The 18,485-nt window shown below is 44.0% G+C and overlaps 1 protein-coding gene across 1 annotated transcript in view; it reads right to left on the bottom strand.

The window, feature by feature from the left end:
• PDCD11 (programmed cell death 11) overlaps positions 1–9,434 on the bottom strand; it is an 86,419-nt gene extending 76,985 nt beyond the window's left edge. The window contains exons 1-5 of the mRNA XM_082268407.1: positions 9,329–9,434; positions 3,824–3,958; positions 2,863–3,030; positions 2,562–2,723; positions 1,054–1,177 (exon numbers count right to left, since the gene is read on the bottom strand). Coding sequence (XP_082124533.1) covers positions 1,054–1,177; positions 2,562–2,723; positions 2,863–3,030; positions 3,824–3,958; positions 9,329–9,421 — 682 coding nt within the window. The 5' untranslated portion in view covers positions 9,422–9,434. The remainder of the gene's footprint in view (positions 1–1,053; positions 1,178–2,561; positions 2,724–2,862; positions 3,031–3,823; positions 3,959–9,328) is intronic.
• Positions 9,435–18,485: the final 9,051 nt, after the last annotated feature.

An 18,485-nucleotide genomic window follows, 5' to 3' on the forward strand; every position in this document is an offset into this window, starting at 1 on the left:
CACATCAAGCCACAGCCAATCACAGTTAGAAACACGCCCCTAGGACACACTTAACCCCTCCCTCTCCAATACAGTTAACTCCTTCACTGCCAGTGTCAGTTTTACAGTAACAGTGCATATGTATAGCACTGATTACTGTAGTAATGTCACTGGTTACCCCAAAAGTGTCAAAAATGTCAGTCTCAAGGGTCCGATCTGTCCGCCCCAATGTCACAGTACCGCAGAAAAAAAAAAAAAAAAAATTGGCCTAAAATGTTAAATTTTGATTTTTACATTTTTTTTTTTTTTGGGAATTTCATATAAAAAAAATGTGAAAAATATTGTTATTTTTGCAAAATTGAAGCTCTTTTTTGTTTATAGCGCATGATCAAAAAAAAAAAAAAAAATCGCACAGGTGATCAAATACCACCAAAAGAAAGCTCTGTTTGCGGGAAAAAAAGGATGCCAAATTAGTTTAGGTACAGCGTCGCACAACCGCGCAATTGTCCGTTAAAGTCACGCAGTGCCGAATCGCAAAATAGGCCCTGGTCAGGAAGGGGGTAAAATATTCCGGGGGTTAAGTGGTAAAAGAACAAACACATTTTTGGTAGCACAATTATAAATGTGAAATGTATATGCTTTTGTTAAAGAACGCTAATTGATTTCAAACTCTTATGGGTAAAGTTTTGCTCTAAAGGCTAATTAAAAATGTAAATAAGCCACAACACAGGCAACAATGAGCCTGTACCTTTGGTAACCTGACAGGGTCACTTTAAAAGACAAACAAATGTAGGTGAAACTGCCTTGGAAAGAGGAGTTAGAACTTCTGTCAATTTTTTTATTGTTGCGTGTATGCCCCTTGGAAAGACTCCCTAACCTTGTCTGTGGCAAACTGTAGAAATTTCAGAGTAATCTTGTAGCACATTTAATGTACATGTACATAGACCAAAAAAAATGACTTGAATTCAAGCACAGTTTAAGAAACTACAGCGATAAATAATGTTCATCTTATACGCAACATGTTCAAATATACATTATAAACAATGTGACAAACTATGTAGAGATACTGCCCACCTTTGCTTGTCTGGTTTATATACACTTCAGCCTTATGTCGAGGTAGGAAAGCTTTAGATCCAGCAATGCCCAAATCAATGAGATAGCCATGGTCTTCCACACTAGATACAAGACCGGTGAGATACTGGAGAAAAACAGATAAGAGTTAATGCTACAACATATGCATACTACCATAAAACCACTCAGATATCAATTAACTGACACCATTTTTTTTTATGCTAGGCTTTTTTTTTTCCCCCCCTTTTTCTTTTTACTTATAACATATTATTTAAATATTTCATGTACAATGCATAAAAAAGGGACACAAACTATGATCAGGTTTCTACAAGAACTTTTTCAGTCAGTTTCTACCTTTCTTCTTAGGTGTTCCTCTTGCCAATACATTTTTTTTTTTTTTTGATACAGCAGGTATAGCGTCGAACCCCTTGGACCTTTTTATTTCCATTACCCCAGTGGAGACATTTTTTTATTTGATTTAACAGAAAAGCAACAGAAGTGAACTAAATCTCGCCTAAACCAAGCAGAAAATTGTCTTCAGAACAGGTGCCCCCCCACTGGAAGCAAGAACATTTGCATTTCTCCCCTCTCTCTGCCCTGGATACAATGATCACAACAAAGGAAGTTTTTAACACTTCCCTACTCTATCCAAACTTCAATTCAGTATTGTATCTGGGCATCTGTGAACAAGTGTGGCCTAAAGCCCCGTACACACGTACCGATGGTCGGCTTACAAATGTTCCTCTTTTCTCCCCGGGATGTCGGTGTCTGCTGAAAAGTGCAAAGACAGCACAAGGACAGCACAAGAATTTTGTCCGCCGACTGCAGAAGTGATGTCATGTAATGGTTAACTTTCCCTGTGTTTTCTATTTTCTGAGCATGCCCAGTCTTGCAAATCTGCGGTCTGTCGGCCGAATTGTGTACTGACAGGCGAACAATCGTCCGTTCTGGTGTCGGCATACAAATATTTTCATGTTTGCACGAAAGACTTTTGTCCGCGGATTGTGCGCAGACATCTGTCGGAGGCACCATACTAACACGCGTACAATCGGCAGATCCTTCGTCCACCGACGTTTGTATGCCGACGATCGGTACGTGTGTACGGGCCTTTACTCTGCCCTTTTTTTTGTTTAAACAAGGCGTTTTAACCTTCAGAACTACTGCTATTTCTTTTTCTCTGTACACTGAAAAGACTGTAGTGTATAAAGACTTTCAAGAAGTCAGCCACGTGAGATTCTGCGATTAAGCAACAATCATTCCACTGACAGTCACCAAGATAACTCATCCTCCACATTAATATTTATTACACTCAACCAATTGATAAGGTCTGCATGCTTATATATTAAGTTGTACTAACAAGAATTACAGTTTACCCATTTCTCTTACTAGGCACGTATACCTAATAAAGTGACCACTGAACATAGCTCAGATTCTGATATAGATGTTCAAATAAAAATATTTTTTTTTTTCACCCTTTTTGCTTTCAAACACAGAACTCTATGTATACATACCATGCCTTTGTGCACAGAAGATGGAGCAAGATCTCCATTAATGTGTTTTGGGTTTAAGGACAATTTGATGCTATTGAAACCACCAGACGTGGTCTCCAAATTGCTAACGGCACATCGGACCAGCATTCCTGGTGAAAACAGGTTAGGAAGAGGAATCAGACCCTGTTAGGGAAAAAAAGAATTTGAATGATTAGGCAGTATTACACACTGAGTACAAACAACACAACATTCCATAAAAAAAGGAAAGTGATTTTAGATCTAAACTAATCAATGAACTATGTCTGCCAAGGATAACACTTACCTCCAAAGGCTCCTCTTTATTAACTTGTTCATTAAGCAATTTTGTGTAGGCCTCACAGATATTTGTTGCTTGCACAAAGCCTGTGAGATTATAAGGCAAGCTTATAACCAGTTCAAAATCTTTCACGTCTTTGATGCATCCAAGAAACAACATCCCAACACTGAGGTCCTGCATGTGGAGAAAACAACTTATTATTACAGGGGTGAAAAACATGACATGTGAAGTCATAATTTGTTTTTGCAAATGTGAACATTTCTGGATCTTACTGGTTCTGGCAAATCAAGTAAAAATAAATGGTTTCATCTAAAGCATGGGTTTCCAACCTTTTGGCCTCTCTGGGCCACATTGAGTGTAGAGAAATTTTCTCGGGCCGCATATAAAATATATACTATAGTTAAGGTATACAAGTAATAAAAACACTGCTGCCCCCTTCCCGCCCCAGCACTAATTTAGCACAACTAGTGGATGATCCCCTCCCAAGCAGCCTCTGCCTACAGTTAGTTGGAAACCTCTGTGGCCATGCCCCCGACTCGACTTCCTTCCTCCCCAGCAAAAAAAAAAAAAAAAAAAAAATTTGTCAGGGGGCGGTGGGCCGCATTGCCTGTGGTTCTGGGCCGCAGGTTGGACATGCCTGTAAAGCGAAAAAATCTGCAGTTTATTAAAGCAGTAATCTGTTTTCAAACATTACAGCATGACTAAATCCGTAATGTCAAAACTTCAAGCAAGATAGGTATTTATGGTCGACCCTGCATGATGCCTCGCCCCTAACATTTCACTTTGCCTGCTAGGCGTTATTTTATAAATTGTACACACATGTACAATTCAGTGTATAGACCAGGAATCGGAGTTAAAAAAAAAAAAAAAAGCATCACTCAGAGATTGTAAGTCTGTGCAGCAAAGTATGAAAATATACAGCAAAGCACCTCCATCCAAAATTTTAGGTGAAAAAAAGATTACAAACCTTATAATTTAGCAGCTCCACTGCTTTCACTTTTGCAATTGAGCTCTTTTCATGCTGAATTGCCTTTGAGGTTTCTTTCAGTTCTTTCTTCTTTTTCTTCTTACCAGCTTCCTCCTCTGCTTCTTCACGGTAGGTCTAGGTTATACCAGATATGCATTAACAGAAGGGTAATGAAAGTGGACAGTAGGAACAGTGCAGTTATTTTTCAACCTACAGTGCTTTGTTTTTTAGTCTTGTGGGAAAACAAAAAAAATACAAAGTGTGGCAAAACAAACAATACAAAGGCTTAAAATAAAAAAAAAAAATACAGTTTACAGTTAGGTTGAATAAAAAAAAAAAAAAAAAAAAAAAGGGGGGGGGAGGTGTAGGACACTAATCCATCTTGCTCAACCAACAGAAAAAAAAAAAATACACAGCATAAATAAATCTCAAACCTCCATATACAGAACCCTATACCCAAAGTGGTTTCAATGAAAGGCAAAACATACCAAGTAATTTCCAGGAAGCTTCAAGGGCAACAAGTGTGCCAAGTTTGACCTAAAATACAGACTGCCACCAACAGGCTACCAAGAATTAAAAAAAAAATAAAAAAATGCTGTTATATATTGTGACATGTCCGTGGATTCTGGATCGGTCTTGATGAAGTTAGGACCTTGGACTGCTGGAGCTTTAAAGCCTAGCTCCTGTTTCCCTTTAAACTAGTTACCGTAGTTTGTATACTCCCATTTATGAGGCACTACCTTGACTACTAACCTGTTGGAGATTCGTACTAAATGGCAAACCATTATCCCCAATATGTCAGATGAGATTTGGGAGGAAGCATGTTCTTCCCACCTGTATGTATCACCGGAGGTTAACAACAAATTGATTCAGCTATATAGCATACACCAGTCTTCTCTAATCCCACTTATCTAACCCCAACCAGGCTGTTGGCCATGCACTGTGTCCTCTTCAAACTGTAGGTGATGCGCTGCTCCTAGAGCTGACTTTGTCCATGGTATCTGGCAATGTCTGGTAATAATCAAGTTCTGGCAAAAGGTAATAGTATTATCCTCAGTACTGTCTACACCGGTGCCTTTGACCCCAGAGGTCTGCCTCCTGGGCATCCTGGATGAAGAACTCTGGCCCAGATATAGAAGGATTACGCTCAGGGAAGAATTTTTTATGGCAAGGAAATCCATCACTCAAGTAGATTCAATCCACTCATCCCACAGTGCAGAGCTTGACTCAAGCTGTCAACCAGCTTCTGCCATACGGAAATTTTGTACAAACAGAGGGGTTTTGCCCAAAAAAAAAATACAACAAAATATATATACTCTTTACCAACTAGACATGACTGTGGGAAGTTAGTGCAATCTTCAATCCACCTTGATACACTGACCTGTTACAACTTTTGTCCTAGGGAACTGGTACACCTAAATCAGTTACCTTAGTTGAAACCATGAGGTTTTGAGTCATTATGTTTTTTTTTCCTCTTGTTTATTATATGGCTTCTCTATAATGATTACTCCTCATGTACTTAACACTAAAAGAGTTATTTGCTTTGTAATTTGTACTTACACATTTGCAAAAAAAAGAGTTTAAAAAAAAATACACATCTTTTACTAACTGCCTTGGCTGCTGTCCACACTGCATAAACCGTATGTAGCATCAGCTAAAGAAAGTTCATGGTGCCGCTGCTGTTTCAGCAGCGGTACTGTCAAGGTCTTACCTTGCCTTCCTGTTGGCAGCCATCTTGGACAAGTGCAGACTGCTGTCTCTTATAAACTCTGTTTGCATCATCACTTGCCTGCTGCCTGTGCCTCGCTCAGTGACGATGTTACACACCTGACTATAATTTACACATATATATATATATATATATATATATATATATATATTTACACATATATATATATATATATATATATATATATATATATATATATATATATATATATATATAACCTGATGGCTTTCAGACCTTGCCCTTGCATTTGTGCTCCAAGGTGCATCACTGCTAACAGTCCTCTGGTCTCTGTGGTTTCTCCATGCATGACTTGGCTAATGACCTTCCTGGCTCTGGATTCCGCATTGGCAGAGGAGCCCGCATCAGACGACGACGCGGCTTCGGCAGAATACCCACTTCTGGACTCTATCTCGGCTTGGATGACCACCTGTTCCTGGATTCGATCCTGGCTTGGATGACTACCCGTTCCTGGACCCGATCCCGGCTTGGATGACTACCCGTTCCTGGACCCGATCCCGGCTTGGATGACTACCCGTTCCTGGACCCGATCCCGGCTTGGATGACTACCCGTTCCTGGACCCGATCCCGGCTTGGATGACTACCCGTTCCTGGACCCGATCCCGGCTTGGATGACTACCTGCTTCCGAACTTGACCCCCTGGCTAATCTTGATTTTGCTCCTCTCTCTTGCTGTGCGATTATTATTGTTGCATAAATAAATCACTTTATTTTACTTGCATCTTCATGTGGTCTGGTTTCCTGGCACCCTGACAGGTAAAGAGACTTCCAGTCTGCTGCCAGAACAAAATCAAGTCAGACTAAGAGCTTCTCAGCCATTTACAAGGAGCCTGAATATTTTATCAATAAATACAAGGCTTGCTCGGATTGCCTGAGGTGGACAGACAGGCGGATGTTGTCACAATATCCACCTTAGCAATTTAGATTAAAGCCCCGAACACACAGGCCAAATGCCAGGCAACATCTGCCAGTTCAATAAAAAAGGGCTGACATTTGGCTCATGTGTATGGCAGCCAGTAAGACAGAACCTGGCTGTTTGGATGAGCATGCTGAAAAACCAGCAGCCGACCGGCTTCGATTAGGCGCTCTCAGTCAATGGCGGAGGGGTTGTCCCCCTGTCAGAACACAACAGCTCAGCCGGGGGGGGGGGGGGGGGGGGGGGTTAGGCGCTGTACTACCTCAGATTGTTCGTACAGTGGCTGGGACTGGAGCGGACAGTTTTTTTTTCGTTCAACCTGCCGAGTTGAAACAGAAAAAAAAAAACTCATAGTGAGTACCAGGTTTAAGCCTTGTATTCACTGATAACAAAACAAGGCTTTGAGAAGCTCTCAAACTCAATTTTGATCTCATAGCAGACAGGAGGTGATGCTACATTCAGTTTATGCAGTGTTGACAGTAGCTGTAGCAGTTAGTAAAGAAAAAAGTTGATTAGGACCAGCTTTGCCAAAACAAACTATTTAAAGTGAAAAGAAAGATGGAGTTAGAGAGTTAGGATTAAAGAGCCAAGCACTAAACTGCACTATAATAATAACAGTGCTTGGTACATGATTGGATAAACTGAACAAACTTCTACTGACTTTTCTTCCATCAGCAGATTGTAGGCCACTGATGGTCAGCAAAATATCCCATATATCAGAATTCACCATGAACATCAGCCACAATTATGATCCTAAGCTCATGATGGAGTGCACATACAGTGGGTACGGAAAGTATTCAGACCCCGTTAAATTTTTCACTCTTTGTTATATTGCAGCCATTTGCTAAAATCATTTAGGTTTATTCTTCTTCCTCATGAATGTACACATAGCACCCCATACTGACAGAAAAACACAGAATTGTTGACATTGTTGCAGATTTATTAAAAAAGAAAAACTGAAATATCACATGGTCCTAAGTATTCAGACCCTTTGCTCAGTATTTAGTAGAAGCCCCCTTTTGATCTAATACAGCCATGAGTCTTTTTGGGAAAGATGCAACAAGTCTTTCACACCTGGATTTGGGGATCCTCTGCCATTCCTCCTTGCAGATCCTCTCCAGTTCTGTCAGGTTGGATGGTAAACGTTGGTGGACAGCCATTTTTAGGTCTCTCCAGAGATGCTCAATTGGGTTTAAGTCAGGGCTCAGTTGTTGTGAAGCCACTCCTTGTTATTTTAGCTGTGTGCTTAGGGTCATTGTCTTGTTGGAAGGTAAACCTTCGGCCCAGTCTGAGGTCCAGAGCACTCTGGAGAAGGTTTTTGTCCAGGATATCCCTGTACTTGGCCGCATTCATCTTTCCCTCTATTGCAACCAGTCGTCCTGTCCCTGCAGCTGAAAAACACCCCCACAGCATGATGCTGCCACCACCATGCTTCACTGTTGGGACTGTATTGGACAGGCGATGAGCAGTGCCTGGTTTTCTCCACACATACCGCTTAGAATTAAGGCCAAAAAGTTCTATTTTGGTCTCATCAGACCAGAGAATCTTATTTCTCACCATCTTGGAGTCCTTCAGGTGTTTTTTAGCAAACTCCATGCAGGCTTTCATGTGTCTTACACTGAGGAGAGGCTTCCGTCGGGCCACTCTGCCATAAAGCCCCGACTGGTGGAGGGCTGCAGTGATGGTTGACTTTCTACAACTTTCTCCCATCTCCTGACTGCATCTCTGGAGCTCAGCAACAGTGATCTTTGGGTTCTTCTTTACCTCTCTCACCAAGGCTCTTCTCCCCCGATAGCTCAGTTTGGCCGGACGGCCAGCTATAGGAAGGGTTCTGGTCGTCCCAAACGTCTTCCATTTGAGGATTATGGAGGCCACTGTGCTCTTAGGAACCTTAAGTGCAGCAGAAATCTTTTTGTAACCTTGGCCAGATCTGTGCCTTGCCACAATTCTGTCTCTGAGCTCTTCAGGCAGTTCCTTTGACCTCATGATTCTCATTTGCTCTGACATGCATTGTGATCTGGAAGGTCTTATATAGACAGGTGTGTGGCTTTCCTAATCAAGTCCAATCAGTATAATCAAACAGAGCTGGACTCAAATGAAGGTGTAGAACCATCTCAAGGATGATCAGAAGAAATGGAAAGCACCCGAGTTAAATATATGAGTGTCACAGCAAAGGGTCTGAATACTTAGGACCATGTGATATTTCAGTTTTTCTTTTTTAATAAATCTGCAACAATGTCAACAATTCTGTGTTTTTCTGTCAGTATGGGGTGCTATGTGTACATTCATGAGGAAGAAGAATGAACCTAAATGATTTTAGCAAATGGCTGCAATATAACAAAGAGTGAAAAATTTAAGGGGGTCTGAATACTTTCCGTACCCACTGTATGTGGGTTTTTCCTACAGTTTATTAGTAAATATTAAACATATAAGAGCCCATTCACATTGAGGCGACACGACTTCGGGGGGGGGCGACCTGTAAAGTCGCATGCACCGCGACTTTGGCGTGACTTGCAGGGACTTCACATAATGGAAGTCTATGCAAGTCGCTCCGAGGTCGCCCCAAAGTAGTACAGGACCCTTTTTCTAAGTCGGAGCGACTTGTGTCGCTCCTATTAGAACGGGTCCTGTACTACTCAATGGACCGCGACATACCGCGACTTGTCAGGCTGACAAGTCGCGCTAATGTGAACGGGCTCTAAATGATTGACTTTACAGGTCAAATAAGAAAATACAAGAACAGTTTTATCCCTGAAATAGATTAACACTACAGGACCGTTTCTCCAACAATGTTTCAAGGATTTATTTATTTATTTTTAATATAAAGCACACGAGGGACTTACAGAAAACAGGTTGTCATCCTCTCTCGGCCTCTTTGTAGTAGCAGGTTCCTCAGACTTCTTCAGGGTCCCCCCACGGGGGAAACACTCTTCCATTTCCTTTTTTTTTTTTTATGTATCTATGTGAAGAACAAAAAAAAAACAATTACCGAGTGAGGCAATAACCACTTCTTGACTGCAGGAAATCATTCCTAAATAAAAAGACTATGAAAATAAATTGAACACGAGATCCCTAAATACAATACAGCAGAGGATACATTGGTTGTGGGACTTTACATGAGGCAACTCACAAGGTAAACCTAATTGAATATTTATTACAAAACAGGTTACATATTACAATAATTCAATAAAATTCCAAACATACAAGATGTGATAAGCTGATCCATAATCAATAAAGTATATAAATATATAAAAAGAGTAAACCCAGCAGCCGTGGAGCAAGGGATTCAGGGAGAAGGTCTATCCCAGGGACTGTGGCCAAGTGACCCAACCAAACCATAAGGCAAGCGAAGGGCGGACCAGATTTCATGGATCATAGATTGAAGAATATAAGGCTATGTTCACATCTTGGCGTTGCTATTTACAGGGGTTTTACAGGCGTTTTTGTGCAGGCGTTTTTAAATTGACAAGTGACCAATGGAAAAAATAAAAAAAGCCTGTAATCTGCCCAAAAAGAAGCTCAAGTACTTTGAGCGTTGGGCGTTTTGCTTAAAACGTCAAAACGCTCAGATGCAAACAGGGGCCATTAAATAGAAAAGGATTTGTCTTGTTGGGCATTTTTTGAGCTGATCCTAGAGCAGAAAAACGCCTAAAAAGACGTTCTCCCCGAATCCCTTGCTCCACAGCTGCTAGGTCTACTCTTTAAAATATTTCTTTTTGAGCTGACCTACAAGTAAAAAGGCTATTTGCCCAAGCCAATTATCCCCCTTGTCCATTACTCTCTTCCCTCCACTCTTCTATTCATTATAGGACATTATTATTATTATGCCATTCTTTTATGCTGTTTTTTAGATGATCTCTTGCATCTACTCCTGATGAGTGGACTAGATCCAAAAAACATGTAGAGTTTTAGGAGGTCAAGAATCTTTTTGGTCACCATACACTATGCCATAATGCATTTTTACCTATCTGTGAACATTAGGGACGCCAACATTGGGATAATTATGAATTTACACTTTTTTACTTTATTTATTGATTATGGATCAGCTTATTTCTTGTATGTGTGGAATTTTTTTGAATTATTGTAATATGTAACCTGTTCAATAATAAATATATTATTTATTATTGAACATATACATTTATCTTGTGATTTGCCTCATGTAAAGTCCCACAATCAAAATATCCTCTACTGTACGAAAAATAAAATTGTCTGCATTGCAGACAAATATTGGGCAGTTCATGATCAGCTTCAGACACAAATATTTTAACAGCAAAACAATAAAGATATCAGCATGCCATATACATAGGACAGTGGGGTTGATGTACTAAAGGCAAACAGACTGTTCACTTTTGCAAGTGCATTTGCTCCAGAGCTTAATAAATGACAGGGCTCTGCTAACTTCCATCATCGTGTGATCAGGTTTTTTTTTTGTAACATGAAGCGTTCTCATTTACTAAGCTCTTAAGCAACTGAACTTGCAAAAGTACACAGTCTATTTGCCTTTAGTAAATCAACCCCAATGTGTCCAGTACTTAAAGTGACAAAGCTTTAACTTATATTTTTACAGCTGAGATTGAGACCAATACGAGTTTGTTTCTTAATGTACTATACTTCTGTTCTCTGCATTCAGAATGTCAACACAGCACTTGCAAAGCTATTCTTTTTCAGTGTGGCTTCTTTCCCTTACAGCAGGGGTGGGGAACCTACAGCTGGCATCATTTGGTCCGGCCCCCCGTGCCGCTGAGTATGTCTCTCAGCTGAGCTGTCAGAATGGAGCCGATGTATCCTATATGGTTCCGGCTCCATCCTGACACTCAGAGTCACAGGCGGAGTGATATCAAATGCACTCTGTTTGTGAACAATATAGGAAGCATCTCTATCTTCCTCCAGCGCTGCGCCACTCCTAGCCAGCATTTCCTTCCAGCAGTACCCACAGCAGTACTAGCCTGAGCCAGCAGTACCCAGTATGTTAGCCATTTCCCTCCAGAAGTACCAGCCAGCAGTACCTACAGCACAGTACCAGCCAGCAGTACAAGCCAGCAGTACCCGCCAGCATTTCTAGCCAGCAGTACCTACAGCACAGTACCAGCCAGCAGTAAAAGCAGTACCCACAGTAGTACCCACAGCAGTACCAGCAGTAGCCACAGGGCAGCACAGTACCAGTCAGAAGTACCAGCCTGAGCCAGCAGCACCAGCCAGAGCCAGCCAGCAGTAATCACCAGCAGTACCAGCCAGCAGTTCTTTTCAAAACTTACCGTCGCAAAGGGTCGGCTGCGCTCCAGACTGACCAACACAAACCTGGAAAACCAGTTGCAAGTAGCAACATCATCAATACCATATAACATCACACACCTCACCAAAGAGAAGCAGTTCCAGCCGTCACACTAGGGGTGAGTTTATTAAATGTTTGACCACATAACAGGCACATTTTTACGTTGATAATTTTGTATGACCCCCAAATGATGTTCTAAATATCCAAATGGCCCTTGGCAGAAAAAAGGTTCCCCACCCCTGCCTTACAGGGTCCCAAGGAGTTACTCCAGTCCTGGGCAGGAGCTGTCTGCATTCATACAAGCATGCAGCCCTGAAGTTTAGGAATGACAGCCATTCCCTTGCTTCCACATTCTCAAAGCCAATAGATGGACAGTTACTTGTGAGTTGTTACATTGAATGTGCTCCCCAGACAGGACGTTTCAAACATGCAGGCAATTGGCACAGAAATTAACCAAATGCACTGGGAAAGGTTTCCCAAGTAAGTGAAAATACATTTGCTTAAAATACATTGCGGGTTTTAAATTACTGTAAAGCGACCCTATTCTTGCAAAACATCATTTTAAAACAAAATGTAAAATTAAAAAAACCCTATTCGCAATCACTATTCCTTTTAACCAAAAAATGATGCCAAAATGTTAATGTGTCTATTTCTTATCTTTGCTGCTGCTTGCATGCTCCACACGCTTTGAATTTTATACAGTTCATCAAATTTTTGCCACGCTGCATTCAATATGCATTGTAGATTGAATGCAGCGCTGTACCATAAGATTTGACATGAATTTTAAAACAGGCATACCCCTTAAGAGAAGCAACTCAATACAAAGGCAGATAAGAACAGTGAGGGTGCAGAAATGTAATAAAACTGGACATTTAATGAGGAAAGAACAATAAACAAACAGTGTTTTTTTTACATTCCTGCGCCCTAATTCTTACAGGATAAGATAATTTTTTAGAAAAAAAAATAAAAATGAAATGCACATTTTTTTGCGGGGGGAAAAAAAGTGCATTTTTTTGAGCCTGTATAGATAGCATTGCACCAGCGATCAGTAGATTGCTGATGTCATGCAGGTCTCCAGCAGATCTGCCAGTGTATCCGTTTCCCCATACATGACATCCCATACGGCCAAGCAGATACAATGACAGGATAAGCAAATGAACTACCACGGTGCTCCCCCGCACCATGGTAGTTCATTAAAAACTAACAGCCAACAGCTGCAAAGGCTGTCGGGCCTTGAAGTTTCCATTCACAGGACAGGTGGAGCCCCGCTAGCTGCAAGACTGGGGAGGTGCGGGGCCGGTCTGTTCGGAATGTTACATGGTACACCCTGAATATGGGTGTAGAATGTTACAAAAGGTAAACTTATCCTTGAAGTAAGGGGTCAGATAGAGGTCCTCACAGTCTTAGTAAGCATTAGCTTAAAGAGGAAGTAAAGTGCTGGCTTTTTTTCCATTACCTGCAAAGTAAAGGCATAATGTGCTAGTATGCATCGCATACTAACATATTATGTGAAACTTACCTGCAATGTAAGCCCTCGCTGTCACTGCTGGAGGCTGCATCCATCTTCGCCCATCTTCCTTCCAAGTTTCCGGAACTCAGGCTGTGTGACTGGTCGGAGCTGGGTGACGTCACTCTCGCACATGCGCATGGGAGCCACTGGTCACAGCATGGGGCTCCGAAGAAACGGCATGGGTAGCCGTTCCTTCCAGAGAGCATGCCTAGATGATGTCATCGGCAGCATATGCAGTAAATATCAGGCTAACTTTAATATTTATTTATTTTTTTTATTCATTGTGGTTTTTTTTTCCCCAAAGAAATTGCTTTTGAAAGACCGCTGTGCAAATACAGTAACATAAAATATTGCAACGACCGTCATTTTATTCTCTAGGTCCTCTGCTAAAAAAAAATGTATATAATGTTTGGTGGTTCTAAGTAATTTTCTAGCAAAAAAATACTGGATTTTAACTTGTAAAGCAACAAGTGTCAGAAAAAGAACTGGTCTTTAAAGGAGTTGTAAAGTCAGAAGGTTTTTTGATCTTAATGCATTCTATGTATTAGGATAAAAAACCTTCTGGGTGTGGCAGCCCCCCCCCCCCCCAGTATCCCCTAATACTTACCTGAGCCCCATCTCTTTCCAGCGATGTCCACGAGTCCCTCTGCCATCCAGGATGCTCTCTCCTGATTGGCTGAGACACAGCCACAGTGCAATTGGTTGCCGCGGCTGTCAAAGTATGTTAGCCAATCAGGAAAGAGAGAGGGCGGGTCCGAACAGCAGCATGGTGTCTGAATGGACACACGGAGCTGCAGCATGTCTCGGGTGCCCCCATAGCAAGCTGCTTGCTGTGGGGGGCACTAGACATGAGGGAGGGGCCAGGAGCAGCGAAGAGGGACCTGAGAAGAGGAGGATCTGGGCTGCCCTGTGCAAAACCAACTGCACAGAAAAGATAAGTATAGCATGTTTATTAAAAAAAAACAAAAAAAAACCCACATACACACACACACACACACACAAGACTTTACAATCACTTTAAGTGGTTAACCGGTTGCCGACCGCTGCAAGTACATATACTGAGGCGGTCAGCCCCGGCCAGGCAAAGTGACGTATATATACGTCACTAGCCTGTCGCTTGTGAGCCAATAGCGGGCGAGCCCCGGCTCGTTCCCTCGGAAGTCACTCGCGATCGTCCGCCGTGAAGGGAGAAAGGCAGGCGGCTGATGTAAACAAGCCGCCTGTCATTCTCCCCTGTGTAGGAATAGTGATCATACGGTTCTACCATGTAGGACCGTTGATCACTGTTCCTACACCAGTAGCCATGTCCAATCACAGTAAAAAGCACACCCCTAGGGACACACTTAACCCCTCCTTTCCCAATAAAGTTAACCCCTTCCCTGCCAGTGTCATTTTGCAGTAACAGTGCATATGTATAGCACTGATTACTGCAGTAATGTCACTGGTACCCCCAAAAGTGTCAAAAATGTCAGTCAATGGTCCGATCTGTCCGCCGCAATGTCGCATTACCACAAAAAAAAAAAAAAAAAAACACAGATCGCCGCCATTACGCGTTAAAAAAAACCCACCAAAAATGACAGAAATCTTGCCCTTAGTTAGTAAACGCAATAACTTTTGCGCAAACCAATCAAAATATGCCTTTTTGCGATTTTTTTTTACCAAAAATATGTAGCAGAAAACAAATTGGCCAAAAATGTTAAAAAAATTTTGATTTTTACATTTTTTTTGGGAATTTCATATAAAAAAAAGGTAAAAAATATTGTTATTTTTGCAAAATTTACGCTCTTTTTTTGTTTATAGCGCAAAAAGTAAAAACCGCACAGGTGACCAAATACCACCAAAAGAAAGCTCTATTTGTGGGGAAAAAAGGACGTCAAATTCGTTTAGGTACAGTGTCGCATGACCGCGCAATTGTCCGTTAAAGTCACGCAGTGCCGAATCGCAAAAAAGGCCCTGGTCAGGAAGGGGGTAAAATCTTCCGGGGCTTAAGTGGTTAAACTACCCTCATTTACAGGCAAACTTTATCCCTTTGATCTAAAAGAACCAAATGATACAATGTTTCTTTTTATCTTAGGGCTGAGCAATGTTTTGATAAACTTTGCCAGTTGCCGTTTATTTTTTTAAACATGAATCGTGGAAATGCCGGATTAAGATAGTGAGGGGGTTGAATCGAGATTGTGATTTTTTTAATGATTAATCATGCAGCTCTAGTAGAAAGGGAAAACGCCATCTAGAGGACAGTTTAAAAAATGCTTGAACTCACAGTACAAATCTGGCCACATGCAAAATAATCTACATAGGTGTTCTGGTCTGCCAATGATAGCAAATCAGGCCCGCTGGGCGTGCTCACAGGACAGGGCTGGAGGAGATGTAGAGGCGTTTTGTCCCCAAGATGACATCACTTTCGCCCTATACCCATGGGGTCCTGGAACTTCTCCAGCCCTCCAGTGGCCCTAATTTGCTATCATCAGTGGACTGGGACATCTATGTAGATGATTTTGCATGTGGCCAGATATGTACTAAAGGGGAAATCTTCCAATGGGGACACAAACTTAGGATGACAACCAGCAATTAGGGGAAATGTATCACTTCCTGTTTTGGTTATAGGACAGGAAGTGAAGGGAAATCTCCCCAATGGGAAACAGATGGGGAAAAAAAGTTCTGCCTTTTCTTTCAGTTAGTGTGCAATGAAACACCCTGCTCGGGTCTTGCTCATCTGCTAACCCAATAAATAAAAGCCTAGTTCTGCGCACAGAGATCGATGGATATGGATAAGTAGGAATCACAGTGTCAGAAGACCATAGTACTGGACACTAGTCTACCATGCACTTCTTATGGAGAGCAAATGACGGCAACTCACTACTCACCCCGGGTGACAAGAACACCGCGATCTCACCAGTCACTATACACCTTTCTTACAGACACACACCACCGATCATACCCACGTGTGGCAGCCTGGCATTTCACCCGGAAGTACAACTATTGGGAGGCTCTACGTAAAGGGAACTTCCTGTCACGAGGGTGCGTCAATGGTGTGACCTTGCCAGGCTTGGATACCGAAGCAAGGGTTTCAGCCAATAATAGCCTAGAACGGTATGATAGGCAGCTAGGGCAGCCAATGAGAGGCAGCGAACACTTGAAAGCCGGAGGCCGGGCACAGCAGTCGCAGTAGTGGTCGGTGAAGGACACGGTTTACCATTGCTGTACACAGAGAAGTGAGTAGCTGGATGGACGGGGCTGGGTGTGGGGGAGGACAAAGCTGTGGGCATGCTGGACAGTTCCCGGTATGTGTAGTCACCCTCTGTTCTCTACTCCTCTAGCAAGGCTGACGCTAACTAAGCGGGCCTTCCTGGTATTGGTGCTTCCCAGCATTGCACCAGGCTGACCTCCAGGTTGACAATTCATGTATAATAAACCTTCTGATCCCTGGAAAGGTCCGCACTCCTCCCCCATAGCTCGGCACAGCTGTGCGAGTCTCCCACTATGACAGGAGAGAGCAGAGAGATGACCCCATCAGTCTGCTGCTGCTCCTTTCCTCTGTAAGGGATCATTCACTCAGGGAGATGTAATCCATACCCTGTCAGGGTTGTGTTTTATATTGGCGAGGCTGTCTGGCGACATTGGTCCTTCCCTAATGCCGGTGCGAGGCCGTCCGATGACCCCCTATTCATCCCCCCCATGCCGGTGCGAGGCCATCCGATGACCCCCTATTCACCCCCCCCCCATGCCGGTGCGAGGCCGTCCGATGACCCCCTATTCATCCCCCCCATGCCGGTGCGAGGCCATCCGATGACCCCCTATTCACCCCCCCCCCATGCCGGTGCGAGGCCGTCTGATGACCCCCTATTCATCCCCCCCCATGCCGGTGCGAGGCCGTCTGATGACCCCCTATTCATCCCCCCCATGCCGGTGCGAGGCCGTCTGATGACCCCCTATTCATCCCCCCCATGCCGGTGCGAGGCCGTCCGATGACCCCTATTCATCCCCCCATGTCGGTAAGCGAGGCCGTTCAGCGACACCTATTCATCCCCCCCCCATGCTGGTGCGAGGCCGTCCGATGACCCCCTATTCATCCCCCCCCCCCATGCTGGTGCGAGGCCGTCCGATGACCCCCTATTCATCCCCCCCCCATGGCGGTGCGAGGCCGTCCGGCGACACCTATTCATCCCCCCCCCCCCCCCATGCCGGTGCGAGGCCATCCAGCGACACCTATTCATCCCCCCCCATGCCGGTGCGAGGCCGTCTGATGACCCCCCTATTCATCCCCCCCATGCCGGTGCGAGGCCGTCCGATGACCCCTATTCATCCCCCCCATGTCGGTAAGCGAGGCCGTTCAGCGACACCTATTCATCCCCCCCCATGCTGGTGCGAGGCCGTCCGATGACCCCCTATTCATCCCCCCCCCATGCTGGTGCGAGGCCGTCCGATGACCCCCTATTCATCCCCCCCCCATGGCGGTGCGAGGCCGTCCGGCGACACCTATTCATCCCCCCCCCCCATGCCGGTGCGAGGCCGTCCAGCGACACCTATTCACCCCCCCATGCCGGTGCGAGGCTGTCCGGCGACACCTATTCATCCCCCCCCCCCCCCCATGCCGGTGCAAGGCCGTCCGGCGACACCTATTCATCCCCCCATGCCGGTGCGTGGCCGTCCGGCGACACCTATTCATCCCCCCCCCCCATGCCGGTGCATGGACGTCCGGCGACACCTATTCATCCCCCCCCCCCATGCCGGTGCGTGGCCTGCCGGCGACACCTATTCATCCCCCCCATGCCGGTTCGTGGCCGTCCGGCGACACCTATTCATCCCCCCCCCCCCCATGCCGGTGCGAGGCCGTCCGGCGACACCTATTCACCCCCCCATGCCGGTGCGAGGCCGTCCGACGACACCTATTCATCCCCCCCATGCCAGTGCGAGGCCGTCCGGTGACACCTATTCACCCCCCCCCCCTAATGCCGGTGCGAGGCCGTCCCGCATGGATTACATCACTGTGTGTGAATGAGGTCTAAGGGCCTGTAAATTGTGCTATGCCTTAAAACACATATTGCATTCTTAGTGCATTGTGTTAAATTTGGAGTAAACTCTCCTGTATGACTTTTACCTATAGCTATGCTTCTATTAAGGCTTAACTATAGGTACAGTAAATATCTCCTAAACATGCACCGTTTAGGATATATGTACTTTAGATGCAGCCGGCAACGTCACCGCCGCATGCGTT

This window comes from Pelophylax lessonae (genome assembly GCF_965119305.1).
Source record: "Pelophylax lessonae genome assembly, chromosome: 9".
NCBI lineage: Eukaryota > Metazoa > Chordata > Amphibia > Anura > Ranidae > Pelophylax > Pelophylax lessonae.